General features: G+C 43.8%; 1 protein-coding gene across 1 annotated transcript; it reads left to right on the top strand.

The window, feature by feature from the left end:
• Nucleotides 1-1,141: 1,141 nt before the first annotated feature.
• Nucleotides 1,142-17,980, top strand: LOC132583256 (vomeronasal type-2 receptor 26-like). Its single transcript, XM_060254922.1, has 7 exons — nucleotides 1,142-1,360; nucleotides 3,191-3,288; nucleotides 9,854-10,145; nucleotides 10,908-11,792; nucleotides 14,124-14,351; nucleotides 14,984-15,110; nucleotides 17,079-17,980. Exons 1-7 carry the CDS (start codon nucleotides 1,142-1,144, stop codon nucleotides 17,978-17,980), a joined length of 2,751 nt encoding a protein of 916 aa, XP_060110905.1.
• Nucleotides 17,981-18,611: the final 631 nt, after the last annotated feature.

Here is an 18,611-nt window from a genome sequence, read left to right on the forward strand (position 1 = left end):
GTCACTAGCGGCATTGTACAGTTCAGATAACTCGACCTCAAATAATCTGTCCCTTATTGTTCACATTGCCTCTAATTCTGAAAGGGAGAGAAGAGATTCAAAGGAAATAATCAGTGTTCTTAGTTTGTTTTCAATATTCACCAGCCATGGGGAAATATTAGATTCTGTCAAGATTTGGCCACAGTAGCTAGAGGGCTCAGATCTATAGTGCAATCGAAGCCAAAATTTAATGGTCATAAACCTCGCACTTGCGGTCATAAAATCTTGGCCACATTCCAGGCATAAGGCAGCATATGGTACGCAAGATGGAACACCCAAAATCTTCTGTAGAAAGCCTGAGTGTACTTGTTCAACTGCTTTATTTATTGAATCAATCCAAATAGGGGTTCCATAGAGTAATTGAGGTTCAGATTTCAAATTAAAAACTTTGAGCACAATTGGAACATATTAATTCCCTTTTTCAGAGAAACAAAAACGCAGAAGTGAGTTAACGTTTGCTTTGGCATTATTAATCGTTACTTTGCATTGTTGGGTCCATGATGTAGTAACCTGGAAATGTAAACCTAAGTACTTAAAGTGTTTTACTTGTTCGAGCTCGTGGTCACTCACCCTTCAAGTATATTGCTTCCTAGATTTGGAGAAGACTAACGCTTTTGATTTCTCATAATTTAATTCTAATTGATTGATTTTACAGTACTCTTGGCAGCGATTTAATAGCCGAAGTAAAAAATAAACAACCGTTGACATTTTGATTTCTGAGATTTGGAGCTTGGAAGTTGTGACCATCTTTTTGCAGTAACTTCACTCCTACCTACCCTGTGCAGAAGATTACTCAATGCGCATGTTTTGCTATTACACTTTATAATTTGTTATTTATAAGTACCCAGAGGAACAATACATTCTGTGGATTTAGGGGGAGGTGTTTGTGAGTTTCCTACATTGTGCAGGGGGTTGGACTAGATGGCCAGGAGGTCCCTTTCAGCTCTATGATTCTATGACTAAATGGATGTGATCTGAAATGTGGACATCCCCTTTCTCCCTAACTGGATGCCATGTCTTTTTAGCATTTCTCTTTCTATGGAGACAAATAGCCAGATAAGAGTATATCGTATGCAATGATGACTCTGTTCTCTAATTCCAGATGGAGTTCACCTACAGGACAGTTCAGGAATTCATTTTGGTGGGCTTTGAAGTTGGGCAGCTGCAACGACTCCTGCTCCTCACCTTTTTCACTATTCTTTACATGCTTGCCATGGCGGAGAACATCACCATCATTACGTTGGTGCATCTTGACACCCGCTTGTCCCGGCTTCCCATGTACATCCTCCTGAGCAACTTCTCCTGGCTGGAGATCTGCTATGTGAGCACCACTGTGCCCTGAATGCTCTTAGACCTGGCATTGTCCAACAAGATCATCTCCTTCAGTTCCTGCTTCCTCCAGTTCTACATCTTCTTCTCTCTTGGCAGTACAGAATGCTTCTTCCTCTCCTCTATGGCCTTGGATCGGTACTTGGTCATCTGCCACCCACTGCGATATCCACAGATCATGTCCCCAAATTTTTGCTACATCCTAGTAACCGCTTCCTTGCATTCATTGTTCCAGTCACACTGATCTCCAAGATGTCTTTCTGTGGTCCAAATATCATTGACCATTTTTTGTGTGACCCTGGGCCAATTCTGGCTTTAGCTTGTCCTCCACTACCAAAGGCTCCCCTCATTAGTCTGATTTTCATGGATGTTGTGGTGATCCTCGGCAACATCCTGTTTACTGTGCTGTCCTACAGTTCTGTGATTGTCACTTTGATGAAAAACTCTAGCAGAGGCAATTGGTTAAAGTCTTTCTCCACCATATCATTCCACTTGTTGGTGGTCACGCTTTATTATGGCCCTCCAGTAGGGCTGTATGTAAACCTAGGAGGAGAAACGGATTCAAATGTCATTAAGACAGTAGCACTCTTCCCTACTGCCTTAACACCCTTTCTCAACCCCCTGATTTACTGTCTGAGGAATAATCAGGTAAAGGAGGCGCTGTTCCGATTATGGAGGAGAAAAGCGGTCTTTTTGAAAAGAACAGTGACCGTGTAAAAAAAGAGGAACATGCCACAGTACTCTCCAAGATAAAGCTGATGCAGTCAGTGCTAGACAACAAAGGCACAGATCCCTGTTCAGTGCTTCTGACTCATTTGTGCACTGGAAGGCAACAGTACACATTTCCACTAGAATACTGTGCAAGCACTTTTCAAGTATATATTCTGTAACACATACAATAAAATGAATTCTGCATTATTTTATAAGGCACTCACAACTGTACAATTCTTATGCATTCCAACTAGTTCGATAAAAATAATTGTATGTGGAAATCATTATTGTTTCTCTATATAATGCTAATTTATATGTGTAGACACATCATAGGGATGGTTTTACTGTCATCCGCTAAATACAGAATAGTTATTTCCTGAAAATTAGATAAATCCTTTTCTGACTTTGAAACATGAATGATCCCTTTCTCCCCAAAATGCCATTGAGAACAACAGGGCTTTTTTTATAGAGAAGGCCCAGCTGGAACTCATTTGCATATTAGGCCTCACCCCCTGAAATCAACACTATTCCACATAGTTAGATAGCAGGGACTCGTTTGCATATTAGACCACACCCGCTGATATCACAATTGTTTCACGTAAGGCTTTTTTTGTAGAAAAAGCCCAGCAGGAACTCATTTGCATATTATGCCACACCCTATGCCACCAAGCCCACCAGAACAGTGTTCCTGTGCGTTCCTCCTCAAAAAAAACCCTGGAGAACATGATGGAATTTCGCTTGCTCCTGTCATGATACCTGATATGGGCAGTGGAGATGTCTTACTTCTGCAAGGCTTTCCTCCCTTCCTAACATAAGGGGTCTCAAGGCTTGCATTTTCCAGGGTTCCCTGCATCCATACTAAGGACTTCATGCCTTGGGCCAGACTACTTCCCCGAGTTCCATTGGCAGAGTCCCTGAAACCCAGAGCGTCACATCCTTCAATGCTTGTCTTTGGGGATGGAGATGCAGCAGATGAAATTATCATCCAATTTTGAGAAGACATCTTGATGTAAATTCACAATGCCACTGAGCAATATAACAATATGTATTTTATTACTGTAGCTTTGACCAGGATAGCCCAGGTTGGCTTGATCTTGCCTGATCTCTAAAGCTAAATGAGGACACCTCGGTTGATATGTGGATGCGAGAGTACAAGGAAGTCCAGAGTCACCACGCAGTGGCAGGCAATAACAAGCCACCTCTGATGCAGTAGTAGTGATAACATCTCTTTGCTGCAAGCCCTGCTGCTTTATAGGTCTTTCCAGGGCTTTTTTTTTTAAACAGGAACTGCTTTGCATATTAGGCCACGTACCCCTGATGTAGCCAGTCCTCCTGGAATTTACAGCAGGCCCTGTACTAAGAGCCCTGTAAGCACTTGGAGGATTGGCTACATCAGGGGGTGTGGCCTAATATGCAAAGGAGTTCCTGCAAAAAAAAGCCCTGGGTCTTCTAAAGACCACCATACCACCATCTGTCAGATTTAGTGTGAGTTCTCTGCCAAGGTCATTCTAGATGTCTCCTGGACCCCTTCCGGTCACCCAGCGGTAAACCAGTAGGGTGACTTCCACAAGAGGTCAATGACAAGTAAAAATTCAATAACTTCAAGGTTTACAGTCCACATTCCCACTGCAACCTCAAGAGAACAAATATTTGGGATCCTACAGTTCCCCCGAGCGTTTTGAAATCCTGTAGGATCCATGACCCTTCAAAAGCAGAGCACTGTATTCTGGGTCACTTTCCACGAGGGTTTCCTACCCACTTTGTAGCAGAATGGTCCTGCTCTGAGGCCGTGTGCTACCCTCCCTTCCAAGGCTTTCCTAACCACCACCACCACCTGCCCTTTGTAGCAATTGCCCTTGTGATGGTCAGGATTCCCAACTTCCCTTCCAAGTTCTGAGGCCTTGCCCTTGCATCTACTCTGCACCTGGTTACCATGGGAACAGCTTACTGCCTTGAGCACCACTGGGGGAACAGCCACTTGCCCACTGACTGTCCTCCCCTTCCTCCTGGTACTCCTTCTAAAATGGCATGTCCAAGATGGTGGGGGTCTGTGTAGCACAGAGAACCACTAAAAAGATCAAACTGTGTAAAGCAGGGGCATCAAACTCATTTGTTATGAGGGCCAGATCTGACATAAATTAGACCTTGTCGGGCTGGGCCATGCATGTCATAAAATGTAATGCCAGGTAGTGGAGATATAAACTTTATAAAGGACACGGAAAAACACAAATAATCTTTTAAAAAAAACTTAAAGTAAAATGCGCTTAAAAGATAAGCACTCTTGCAATATTTTTTCTATCTAACAGTTTCTGATAACTGTCACCTCTTGCTTTGAATTATTGCATCAAAATCTGGAGACAATGTCTGTGCTGTAGCTATCTTGAGTATGCTGTTCGGGTGTTGTTCAGGTGTGTGTCTGTAAGTTGCAAGCCTACCTTTGATTTATTGACATCCATTGCAGAAGTCTCATGGTCAATGCTTTGAGCCTAAGACCCAGGGGAAAACATGAAACGGCTGGGCATTGTGAGCTCTATACATAAGTTGCTCCATGTGCTGGTCAGCCAATAGAGAAAACAGAGGCTTTGCTCTGTAGCTCCTGTGTGGTTCAACAAGCCTGAAAAAGCAAGCGGTGATGCAGAAGGAAGCAAGAGAGAGGAAGAAGGAAGCAGATGACAGTAGGGCCTGATAGGAGCCTTCTGGGGGCCTGATCTGTCTCTCGGGCTTCATGTTTGACAGCCTGGGTATAAAGCATTTATTAAAGCAAAAATGTTCACAAGCATACTTTTAGCACAGCTTAGGGTGAACAAGGGATTAAAAAGAAATGGGTAAGCGGTCCGGGGAGAGAGATCCAGCTGCCGGCCCTTGACGGGGTGCCACTAATACCAGTCCCCAAGGTCAAGAGCTTAGGCGTGCTCCTTGAGTCCTCCCTTACAATGGAGGCTCAGGTGGCAGCCACTGTTAGATCTGCCTTTTTCCATCTTCGGCAAGCACGGCAGCTGGCCCCTTACCTGGACCGCAGCGACCTAGCGACGGTAATCCATGCTACGGTCACCTCAAGAATAGATCACTGTAATGCTCTCTACATGGGGCTACCCCTGACGCTAACCCGGAGACTACAACTAGTGCAGAACGCTGCGGCACGGCTGTTAATGGGGCTACCACGATGGGGGCACATTCAGCCAGTGCTGAGAGAGCTGCACTGGTTGCCTGTTGTGTTCCGAGTTCGCTTTAAGGTGTTGGTATTAACCTTTAAAGCCCTTTATGGTCAGGGACCTGCCTATCTACGGGACCGCCTTTCCCCATATATCCCCCAGAGAGCACTGCGATCAGGGACAAAAAATCTGCTGTCTGCCCCTGGCCCAAAAGAAGCCAGGCTATGTGCAACAAGATCTAGGGCCTTCTCGGTGGCAGCACCAGAACTCTGGAACACCCTCCCAGAAGCTATAAGGGCCCTGCGGGATCTGTCGGCGTTCCGCAGGGCCTGTAAGACCGAACTGTTTAGACAGGCATTTCTGGTTGACTGAAAATGAGCTGCCACCGGACATCCTACAGAAGCTGGTGGTCATAGTCAGAACCCAATACCGCCAGACTGGATCGAGATAGCGTAATAGTTTTAAACTGATAAATGTATTATGGTTTTATATGTTTTATGGAATGATTGTTTTTATGATACTGTAAGCCGCCCTGAGTCCGCTTGCGGAGAGGGCGGGATATAAATGCAAAGTAATAAATAATAAATAAATAAATAAATAAAACACAATTCCTCTGTCCCTCTCTCTCTATATGCCCCATCAGATGTTAAACATAAGGCAAGTTCCTTAGCTTAGAAAGTTACCAGATCTTATACATGGTGTGTGTTTGGGTGGTGGGATAGTGCACACTCTACACCAGGGGTGGCCAACGGTAGCTCTCCAGATGTTTTTTGCCTACAACTCCCATCAGCCCCAGCCATCAACCGTGCTGACTTGGGCTGATGGGAGTTGTAGGCAAAAAATGTCTGGAGAGCTACCGTTGGCTACCCCTGCTCTACACAGTAGTCACGAACACAGGAGCACATGAAGCTCCCTTATACTGAATCAGACCATTGGTCCATCAAGGTCAGTCGACTACTCAGATTGGAAGCGGCTCCCCACGGTAGCAGGCAGAGGTCTTTCACATCACCTCCTACCTAGGCATTTTGACTGGAGATGCTGAGGATTGAACATGGAACCTTCTGCATACCAAGCAGAGGCTCTACCATTGAGTCACACCCCCTCCCTCATGACAGTAATAGTGAATGGGCATCTTTTAAAATCTTGAGTGAGATCCAGTGTCCAAGGAGCTCGTATTAAGAATCGTTATACAAATACTAAGGAAGTGCGTCTCAAGGCAACTAGAGACAGGGCCTTTTCTACAATGGCCCCTATGTGGTGGAACTAGCTACCGGAAGAGGTGAGGGCCCTGCGGGATCTTGCTCAGTTCCGCAGGGCCTGTAAGACAACCCTCTTCCGGTTAGCCTATGCCTGATTAGATAAATGTAGCTGCCAGATTTCTGTGATTATACTGTATAGTTTTAATGTTAAATATTTTAAGGTTTTTTAGGTTTTAAATGTCTGATTTTAAAAGTAATAACTTTGTTCCGATTTTATTGTTTTATTGCTTGTTGTAAGCCGCCCTGAGCCACTTGTGGGAAGGGCGGGATATAAGTTACCAAATAAATAAATAAATAAATAAAATAACGTTTGATTGGAGTCCTGTAGCTACAAGAATTCTTGAGTCATAAGCTTTCAGGAGTTAAAAAATGATTAAAAGTTCAGGAGGGGCACCCATGTGTTTCTCTGTTTTTTCACCGCGGCATTTCTTTTTCGAGAAAAAAGGCCCTGCATATGTCTTCGGTTGAGCTACACTACTAGATTTTAAGGGTGTTCTGTTCAGAACTTGTAATGATTCTATGCTTGTCAAGACGTGGAACTTCAAACAGAGACGGATCATAATGTTGCAAAATTAATCAATTTATTTGAGAACATACAGTCTTAGCAGAGTAACTAGTTGAGTTTGATAACAGGCAGGGCTGAGCCTTGCCTTTTTGTACATTTCAAAGAAGGGAAACAATACAGCCATTTCACACCCCTGGAGACAGTCGGGGCTTTCCCTTACTTCCTTATCTCTCTCCCAGGAAGCTACCCACTGGTCACCTTGGATATGCTAACTTCAAAGGCCCAGCTGGCTTCTAGGCCTAGTGTGAAATTCCTCTCTTTGCGGTTAGGGATTGCCTTGGGGAAACACATCAGTTGCAGTTCTCACGGTTAGTAGAAGCAAGGAACACAGCACAGCAAAATACAAGATGGAGTTAGTCATGTCAAGCAGCTACATTCTACCAGTTACATTATCATAGCTAAGTTACACGTCTGACAATGCTCTTTGTTGCTTTATCATGTTTTAGGTTGTAAACTAGCTTGCACAGGTTCTCTGCACAAGTGGTGCAGACATGTTCTGAATCAATAAACAAATAGATGCATCCAAGGAGAAGTTGCTCACTGATTTTGCATGGCTACTTCCTGTCTGAGAATCCCATCCCATTTTTGGTTGTTGTTGTTTGGATTGCATCATGCATGGCCATGGCCTCTGGTGGTCTGACCACACCATTCCAGCTGCTAATCTTGCTAGATAAGATCAGACAAATACTTTTGCTTCACTATTTCTGCATCTAATGACCTCAGGACATTACAGTCTTCCAGAGGAGATTAGCTCCAGTATAATTACCAAAATGACTGTCATTTCTTCAATCAGTCGAATTTTCAGTAATTTTCCAGAATGAAACAGAAAACAAATCCAAGATGAAATCTCCATGTTCTGGTTATAAAAGCTTCCATGGAGCCATTCACTGCTAAAATGAGAGACCATATTGCTACTCGATATCTCATGAGTAGCACACAAAGCAAACAGCTGGGACATGGAAGATAAGATTCAGACGTGTACCCTTTAAAAGTGTGCTGGAACAGACAAGAGCCATCTGAATCATCTTCTTGAAACCAGGCTGAAGATAATGTCGACAATACTCTAGAGGAGACCCTGAAGAGGAGACTCAACAGAGAGTCCAAATGGAGAAAGGTGTTTTTTGATTGCTTACGGCAGAATCTGTGATGTTGGTGCTGATACCGATACTACTTCCTTGTGTATAAATCCCATAGTATGAAGTGCACTGGAAACCACCCTCCTCAGATTCCACAACAGTCATATCAGCCTGGTGAAATCCTGATTGGTGGAATTGTGTCTCATACTGGTTGTGTTTTGCAAAAGCTTGAATTTAGGCAGCATCCCTGCCAGGTTCATAAATGTTATCCGATGTAAGAGAATCATTGTTCCTCTAGAACAGAGGTGGTGGTGGTGATATCTGATTTTATTTCAGCAAATCTGCATATTTGCAAAGCTCAGTAGGCATTTTTAATAATAATGGATAGCACTAAGCATTGTGGCTACCCAAATAAAGTACTCACGCGCCAAGGACAAAGATTATGCTTATACCATATTGCTTCATTAATAATTTATAAGTAGATTGCACTTTTTTTGTTTTGTTTAGCATTTATACACTTTCCTAGATTAGTAAAGAGTTCAGTAGCATCTTAAAGACTGACAGATTTTATTGTGGCATAAGCTTTCAAGAAACAGAGCTCTCTCTGTCAGAACTGTGATGACGAGAGCTGTTTCTCCAAAGCTTATGCTAAAATAAAATCTTAAAGGTGCTGCTGGACTCTTTACTATTTTGCAGCAACCGACTAACACAGCCAACTCCTGTGGATATATTTCCTTGATCAGAAGGTATATAGCAGGAGGTAGAGATTTTTTTTAAAGCTGCAGTAAATATAAAAAGTAAAAGGTAGTCCCCTGTGCAAGCACCAGTCGTTTCCGACTCTGGGGTGACATTGCTTTCACAACATTGTCACAGCAGACTCATTTTGCCGAGCTTGGAAGGATGGAAGTCTGAGTCAACCTCGAGCCGGCTACCTGAAACCAGCTTCCGCTGGGATCGAACTCAGGTTGTGAGCAGAGTTCAGACTGCAGTAAATATACATCCACCCAAATGCAGGCTATTTTGAGAAATACACAGGGGATGCCAAAACTTGAAAATAACGTAACGAGGAGGGAACTATTGTTTGAAAAATATAAAAACTTCTGAGGAAAATGTCAGTGTGACGTATATGCAAAAATATTTGTATGACACAAGAGGCTTGTGATATTTATCAGTACAGACTGAAGCAACCGCAACATCAGTGGGGAAACATTTTTGTCCCTCAGGTTAAATATCTCCTGTATATAAGCCAAAAAGCATATAAAAGAAGATGTGAGAGAGAGATTTTGGGGGAAGAGAGAGTTTGGGGAAAGCAGAACAAGAGTGTCTTCCCCACTGTTCACAACAGCAGAATTCAGAATCACTAAACTGTATTTATTTTAGCAGTATAGGTAGGACAGACATAAAATCTCTGCTGAAGGCTACTGGATTGTGCATCCTAAAGGGAATCAGACAAATCCATAGATCTATCAAGGGCTATTTGTTTGGGTAACTAAAAGGAACCTCCAGTATCCATTTGAACATCAGTCACTGGCAGATGGCTCCATGTCCAGCTTGCAGGTTTCCCAAGAGCATTATACTATGGGAAATGAACAGAGAATCCGATGGGTCATTTCTCTCATTCAGCTGGGACCTAGTGATGTTCTCAGACACAATACTGTGACCAATCCAGATGCTGTGCATTGAAGCATTCTCTTCTTAAACAATAACTTATTGTCTTTGCAGCCTGAAAACAAAGTTCTACCAGCATGTCCTGGCCTTGGTGTTTGCCATCTTTGAGATCAATGAGGACCCCACCATCTTGCCCAACATTACTCTTGGGTTCCACATCCATGACTCCACCTTAGATCCAAAATGGATTTACAGACCCACTCTGGACCTGCTCTTCACCGCAGCTGAACTTGTCCCAAACTACAAATGTGGCTACCAGAAAAAAATGGCTGGCATAATTGGGGGCTATAGTTCTGAAACCACATCAGACATGGCGACTCTCTTAAGTCTTTACAAGATCCCACAGGTACGATCAGAGAACTGGGATTATTTGGACTTTCACGAATCTCACGTGTAGTTTAATCACCTTTGCTGATCTATTATCAAGTATTGCAAAGAATAAATAAATAAGGGGCCAATTCTACACAGGGGATTTGGGCGTGATACGGATCTTGAAATGTCAATTGTCAGAAAGGACTCCAAAGGATGCGTGTTGAATATTCAAGTTGAAAAGATGGCTAATAAATGTTTCTAAATAAAATAAAATAATTACAAACAATTATACTAGTAGAAGGCTGAAATATGCAGACAAAGAACATGTGAAACAGTCTGGAAATATCCCCATTTACATTGGGGATATTATAAGATCTGGAGTAACATTTAAATGCCTTTTAAAGAAGAAGGTGATGAATAGAGTCAAGTAGTCTGATTATCCCTCTATAATACAGGTGGCCAACGGTAGCTCTCCAGATGCTTTTTGCCTACAATTCCCATCAACCCCAGCCAGCATGTCCAATGACTGGGGCTGATGGGAGTTAGAACATAAGAGAAGCCATGTTAGATCAGGCCAATGGCCCATCCAGTCCAACACTCTGTGGCCAAAAAAATTTATATATACACACACACACACACACACTGGCTAATAGCCACTGATGGACCTCTGCTCCATATTTTTATCTAAACTCCACTTGAAGGTGGCTAAATGTAGCAAAAACGTAGGCATAAAACATCTGGAGAGATACCGTTGGCCACCTCTGCTCTATAACATGACTTTTTGTTTCTTTCCTAGCTGTCATTTGGCTCCTTTGAATCGGATGTGGATGTCCCAACCAGTCGGTCATCTTTTTACCGCATGTTTCCCAAGGAAACCCTTCAGTATGAGGGGATTGTCCATTTACTTCTGCATTTCAGGTGGAGATGGGTTGGGCTCATCACTCTGGATGACGAAAGGGGAGATCGTTTCTTGCAGACTTTGGAGCCGATGCTTTCCAGGAATGGAATCTGTACAGCCTTCACAGAAAAGGCAGCAAGACAGGTCCCCTGGGAAGACATACTCTTTCTGAACAAATATCTAGACAGTAGTAATGCAAAGTTCTTGGACAGCGAAGCCAATGCAATTGTCGTCTATGGAGGAAGTGGAGCATTTATTTGGCTGGTGACTGTTATCTTCATGCCCACGATGCTGATGAATATCACAGGGACTGACTACGGGGAGAGGACCTCTACAGGAAAAGTGTGGATTACAACCGCCCAGATGGATTTTGCACTCATTCCTTTTCTAAAGGCGTTTGATATAGAGATATTCCATGGTGCTCTTTCCTTCTCAATTCATTCCAAGCCCATCCGAGGCTTCCATAGATTTCTTCAACTCCTAAAACCTTCCCAGGCAAAGGGGGATGGCTTCATCAAGGACTTCTGGGAGCAAGTGTTCGACTGTGCATTCCCAGGTTCTGTTAACCCAGAACACTCTGGAAAGACATGCACCGAAGAGGAGAAGCTGGAGACTGTCCCGGCACCTTTTTTTGAAATGACGATGACCAGCCACAGCTACGGTATATATAATGCCGTCTATGCCCTTGCACACGCCCTACACATCTTGGGCTCATCTAGAATCAACCACAGAGCAATGGAGACTGGAGGCAGCTTGGCTTCTTTGGATGTGCCACCTTGGAAGGTAATTCTTCTTCGTTGGGGAAAAAGAGAGTCCTCTGCCATGCCAGTTTGGTGTAGTGGTGCCATGCCAGTTTGGTGTAGTGGCTAAGTGTGCGAACTCTTATCTGGGAGAACCGGGTTTGATTCCCCACTCCTCCACTTGCACCTGCTGGCATGGCCTTGGGTCAGCCATAGCTCTGGCAGAGGTTGTCCTTGAAAGGGCAGCTGCTGTGAGAGCCCTCTCCAGCCCCACCCACCTCACAGGGTGTCTGTTGTGGGGGGGGGGAATAAAGGAGATTGTGAGCCGCTCTGAGACTCTTCGGAGTGGAGGGCAGGATATAAATCCAATATCTTCTTCTTCTTCTTCTCCCTCTAAGCTGTGGAGTCTTCTGAGCAAAAACTATGTTTTGTGAGCTTCTGGCATTAAAGCTATGAACCAGTTTGGGGTAGTGGTTAAGTGTATGGACTCTTATCAGTGAGAACCGGGTTTGATTCCCCACTCCTCCACTTGCAGCTGCTGGAATGGCCTTGGGTCAGCCATAGCTCTCGCAGGAGTTGTCCTTGAAAGGGCAGCTTCTGGGAGAGCTCTCTCAGCCCCACCTACCTCACAGGTTGTTGTGGGGGAAGAAGATAAAGGAGATTGTAAGCTGCTCTGAGACTCTGATTGAGAGAAAAGGCCAGAATATATATCTGCAGTCTTCTTCGTCTTCTACTGCACCAGTTAGTTTGCTCTGGGGCCATGTTCCCTGAGCTAAGACAAAAATGTGTGAGCCGGAGGCTAAAAAACTGTGAGCTGGTTCACCCTAACTTAGCTTAGTGGGAACACTAGTCCTCTGCCATGTTTGGGGTTCAATATGTTGGCAGGAGTGGGGAAATGGGATTTTTAATCTTTTCTCCTTGCCCATTTGAGCAGGGCTGGTGCGAGGGGTTTTGGTGCCCTAGGTGAGCTGCCCACTAGCCCTCCCCCCCAAAAAAAAAATTAAAAAAAACAGAGAATTGTAGGAAAGATGAAGAAACTTGAAACTATTTACATTTTTAATCCACAGGGGTTTTTTATTTTAAATTTATTTTTTTTTAAAAAAATTGTGAAATTGAGGGAAAAAATTGTGAGAATACTTCTTCATCTATTTAGCTGGATGTGCCACAGATAAGACTTTGTGCATATGAGAAGGATGCTCTACCAGGCAAGTTGAACCAAGAGCAGCTCAGTTGCTGGCTGTGCGTGCAGGCTGGGAGAGATGCAAGCAGAGGGGGGAAGCTGGCCCAGGGCCCCTGAAGGCACGGGGGTCCATAGGCCAGCCCCTACTTGGCCTATTTGTTAATCTGGCCCTGAATCAAGGTGTACTGAGACTAGCTGTAGCTCTCCAGAGCGTCCAGCAGAGGAAGAAGAAGAAGAAGACTGCAGATTTATACCCCGCCATTCTCTCTGAATCAGAGACTCAGAGCAGTTTACAAGCTCCTCTATCTTCTCCCCGCACAATAGACAACCTGTGAGGTGGGTGGGGCTGAGAGGGCTCTCCCAGCAGCTGCCCTTTCAAGGACAACCTCTGCCAGAGCTATGACTAACTCAAGGCCATTCCAGCAGCTGCAAGTGGAGGAGTAGGGAATCAAACCCGGATCTCCCAGATAAGAGTCCGCACACTTAACCGCTACACAAACTGGCTCTCTTCACATCACCTTTTACATTACTTACTGCCCTGCCTTTTAAAGGGAAGTGCTGGAGATTGTCTCTGGAACCTTCTGCATGCCCAGCAAATGCTCAGCTCTGAGCTACGGACATTTCCTTTTTGCCAGTTTAGATGCAGCAAAACCAAAATGGATGTTTTTGGAAGCTCTCTCAGCAGCATTCATTCAAGGAACACCCTGAAGCCTGCTGAGAACCAGTTTGGTGTTGTGGTTAAGTGCATGGACTCTTATCTGGGAGAACCGGTTTTGATTCCCCACTCCTCCACTTGCAGCTGCTGGAATGACCTTGGGTCAGCCATAGCTCTTGCAGAAGTTGTCCTTGAAAGGGCAGCTGCTGTGAGAGCCCTCTGAGCTCCACCCACCTCACAGGGTGTCTGTTGTGGGGGGAGAAGATAGAGGAGTTCGTAAGCCGCTCTGTGTCCCTGATTCAGAGAGAAGGACAGGGTATAAACCTGCAGTCCTCTTCTTCTTCTTTCCTTTGTCTTGTGTCTGGCAATGGAAGTTTATTTTCATGGGCAAAAGAACAAATTAGTTGCATTCATAAATAACTTCTCTCCTAGAAGAAAGTAATCTAAAACTCTGTTTGACACTGAGAACTATTGGTGAGCACACTCCAACCCATCCAATTCATTCCATGCCCTTAAATGCTCCTTCCCTTTCCCCCAAGGTTCACACCCTTCTTCAGACAATTGCTTTCAACAACAGCGCTGGAGATGAAGTGGCCTTCAATGAACATGGAGAATTGAAAGGTGGATTCGATATTACCAACATGATCGCTTTTCCAAATAAGTCCTATGTCAGAGTCAAGATCGGGAGGCTGGATCCTCAGGTTCCCCGTAGTCAACGAGTGATAATTGATCAGGATGAGATTAAGTGGAATAGGCACCTTCCACAGGTGAGAAACCATCTCAGTGTTTCTCAAACAAATACAAAACCCTTCATCGTTTAATGAAATGGGTAAGAAGAAGCGTTAAGGGGAACAAATGGATTCCATGATGTTTTTAATCCATGACATTTGCTAAATCAGCTCTCTCTAAATCAGCATCCTGTGTGGGGAGGGCGGGATATAAATCAAATCAAATCAATAAGCTCAACAAAAATGCCATATGTAATCATATTTTGGATAATCTGCATTCCTCTCACACACTATGAGCCATCTTGGAGATCCCACATATCACACTTCCATTTCATTGACAACTTGTAGAGTAATTCTGAGACAAAGTACTCATGATAGCTTCTCAGTTTTAAGATCCAGGTGGACAGCTGTGGTGGTCTGAAGCAGTAGAACAAAGTAGGAGTTCAGTAGCACCTTTAAGACCAACAAAGTTTTATTCAGAATGGAAGCTTCTGTATGCGTGTATACTTCTTCAGACGAGGAGATGGGGTACAGTGAGCTGAAATACATATAGCTGGTGAGTTAAGGGTATTATGCATACGAAACCTTACATTCTCAATAAAACTTTGTTGGTCTTAAGGGTGCTACTAGACTCCTACTTTGTCCTAAATTCTTGCTTTCTTCAAGGACAGGTGCCTCCTTCCTCCCTGTGTAATGAGAACTGCAAACTTGGTTACAGCAAGAGAAAGAAGGAAGGGAAGAAGTTCTGCTGCTACGATTGTGATTTGTGTCCAGAAGGGAAAATGTCAGACAAAGAAGGTAGGAGATGCTCTGGGAAAAATTCCTCCTTTTATATAAACCCCACTTGAAGATTCCCCAAATGTTTCATTACTCGAAGTGTGGGAATTTGAAACATTTACTCTTTGAGGAATTATCAAAAAAGACTTAAATTGGCCATTTTGTCATTATACATTAAGAATGTTTAACAGAAGTAGAGCCCTACTGGATCAGACCAGCAGTCTGTCAACTCCAGCATCCTTCCTCAATATTAGCCAACCCGTTCATCTGGATGGCCAACAACAGGGTACAGAGGCCAAAGCCTTCCCTTGACGTTGTCTCCTGGCTCTGAGATTCAGAGGTTTGCTGCCTCTGAATGTGGAGGTTCCCTTTAGTCAACACGGTCAGCAGCCACTGACAGGCCATCTTCCATGAATCTGATTCCCTATTAAAGCTGCCAAAGTCTGTGGCCATCTCTACATCAACAGGCAGCATATTCCATGACTGATTTCCCACCAGCCTTATGCCGCTCTCACACTCGTCTTCTCAATGGGGGTTCTGTTGGATTTCACACTATCTGCCCAAGGGCTGCAACTTGCTCACCGCAGCAAACAAGATCCTCTAAAAACCAGTTTCTGTTTGCCGTGGGGAAAAGGTGAAGCTAGTTACAGTCCCGGGGCAGATAGTGTGAAATCCGGCGGAAGCCCCGCAGAGAAGAGGAGCGTGAGACCAGCGTAAGGCTCGTGGGAAATCAGTCCCTGTTTTTAATTAGGTTGTGTGTAAAGAAGTGCTTCCTTTTGTCTGTGCTGAATCTGCTGCCCATCAGTTTCCTGAAATACCCTTGAATTCTAGTATTTCGGGTCAGGCAGAGAAAGTTATTTTGTTCTGCCCCTACTGTCTATCCCATGTTTATTTTCTAAACCTCTATCAGGTCTGTTCTTTTAGTCATCTCTTTTCTTAACTAATTCTTCAGCTTTTCCTCATCGGAGAAGTCCTCTAATCCTTTCATTACTGTGGTTGCCTTCTGCTGTACTTTTCCCAGCTGTGTGGTGTCCTTTTTGAGATACGGTTATCAGAACTGCACATCGTATTTCAAATGAGGCTGCACCACAGATCTACATAGGGGCATTGTGATACTGCTTGATACTGATATTTTATTTTCAATCCCTTTTCTAATACTGCCCAGCATAGAGTTAGCATTTTTCACTGCTGTGGCACACCATTGAGTTATCCACTAGGACCTCAAGGTCTCTTTCCTTCTCAGTTTCCCGAAGTTCAGACTTCATTAGTATATATTTGAAGATGGGAATTTTTTTGTCACCTTAGACTTTTAAAAAATGTAAAGGTAATCCCCTGTGCAAGCACCAGTAATTTCTGACTCTGGTGTGAGGTTGCTTTCACAACATCATCATGGCAGATTTTTTATTTGGGTAGTTTGTCGTTGCCTTCCCCAGTCATTTACACTTTACCCCTAAGCAAGCTGGGTACTCATTTAACCAACCTCAGAAGGATGGGAGGCTGAGTCAACCTTGAGCCGGCTACCTGAACCCAGCTTCCACCAGAATCAAACTCAGGTCATGAGCAGAGCTTGGACTGCAGTACTGCAGCTTACCACTCCTTACACTTACTGGTGTTGAACATTCCTGTGTATTTCTCCAGTTGTTTCCAGAGATTTTGTGAAGTTATGGGAATTTAGATTTAAAAGTAACAGAATTCCTGAACAGCAGTATGGCTTAGTTCTGTTTGAAGGACAGAGGCTGTCTGGTGAGGAAATTGAGAAGGATCAGCAGGAACAACAAAAGTTCTTCAACCACAATAGGATTTGTGCGTTCATCTCAGTAAACCCCGGCAGGTGCAAATGGTGTTATTGCTTCTTACTTATTTTCAATGTTGGGACAGGTTTATAAAACTGTTTTCATCATGGACTGAGGAGAAAATATTAGCTACTATCTTACAAAAACCTCTTCTTGTAGAATCAAAGTGCCTCAGTAGGTTTTCTTCTCCTTTCAGACATGGATTATTGCATCCCTTGCTCTGAAGGTCATTATCCGAACCAGGAACAAAACCACTGCCTTCCCAAGATCCCAAACTTTCTTTCATTTCGTGAGCCGATGAGCATCGCTTTAGCCTTTTTTGCTCTTCTCCTGTCTCTGATAACAGCTCTGGTGATTCTGTCCTTTATAAAATACCGGGACACTCCCATCGTTAAAGCCAACAATCGGACCCTCACCTACATTCTGCTAGTCTCCATTTTCCTTTCTTTCCTCTGCTCCTTGCTCTTCATCGAGCAGCCTGACAAGGTGACCTGCCTCCTCCGACAAGTGACTTTTGCCATCATCTTCTCCGTTGCTGTTTCTTCTATTCTGGCAAAAACCGTGACTGTCATTGTGGTGTTTATGGCATCCAAGCCAGGAAACCTTTTTCAGAAATGGGTGGGGAAAGAATTGGCACATTGTATTGTTATTTCTTGCTCCTTTGTTCAAGTTTCCATTTGTGCTGTTTGGCTTGGTTCTTTTCCGCCCTTCCCAGATATCGACAAGCATTCACTGAGTAGAGAAGTCATCATGCAATGCAATGAAGGGTCAGTCACCATGTTTTACTGTGCCTTGGGTTACATTGGATTCCTTGCCACCATCTGCTTCATTGTAGCGTTCATAGCCAGAAAGTTGCCTGACAGTTTCAACGAAGCCAAGTTCATCACCTTCAGCATGCTGGTCTTTTGCAGTGTTTGGCTGTCCTTTGTACCCACCTACCTGAGCACGAAAGGAAAAGATACGGTGGCCGTGGAGATCTTCTCCATCTTAGCTTCCAGTGCTGGCTTGCTAGGCTGTATCTTTTTGCCCAAATGCTATGTCATTCTTCTTAGACCTGAGTTGAACACAAGAGAGCTGCTGATAAGGAAAAAACATTAAATTCTTTAGTCAGCCATCCACTTGTTCTCCAGTTATATTTTTATCAAATGCAAATAGGGAATTTTTTTTTGTGGAGAGAATGAAACCAATGAACCATTCCCTGACATTCTTTAGTTAGGCTTGGTTTACATTTCAAACAGAAGAATTATACATTTGAATCTCTCTCTCTCTCTCTCTTTTTCTGAGAGAAGTAATGGAAATTAAAAAATTATACTCTGATAGTAAGAAGAACATAAGAGAAGCCACGTTGAATCAGGCCAATGGCCCATCCAGTCCAACACTCTGTGTCACATAAAAACATAAGAGAAGCCATGTTGGATCAGGCCAATAGCCCATCCAGTCCAACACTCTATGTCACACAGTGGCAATATATACATACACACACACACACAGACAGTGGCTAATACCACTGATGGATCTCTGCTCCATATTTTTAGCTAACCCCCTCTTGAAGCTGGCTATGCTTGTAGCCGCCACCACCTCCTGTGGCAGTGAATTCCACATGTTAAGTCAAATCCAAGATGATAAAGAGATAGAGGGGCTAAAAATGAAAGGTTTTTCTTACAAATACAGAGCATTTGCAGATGACGTGATGTTTATAAATGAAAATCCCACCCATGTAACACCATTG

Source organism: Heteronotia binoei, chromosome 15 (genome assembly GCF_032191835.1).
Source record: "Heteronotia binoei isolate CCM8104 ecotype False Entrance Well chromosome 15, APGP_CSIRO_Hbin_v1, whole genome shotgun sequence".
In the NCBI taxonomy this organism is placed as follows: Eukaryota; Metazoa; Chordata; class Lepidosauria; order Squamata; family Gekkonidae; genus Heteronotia; species Heteronotia binoei.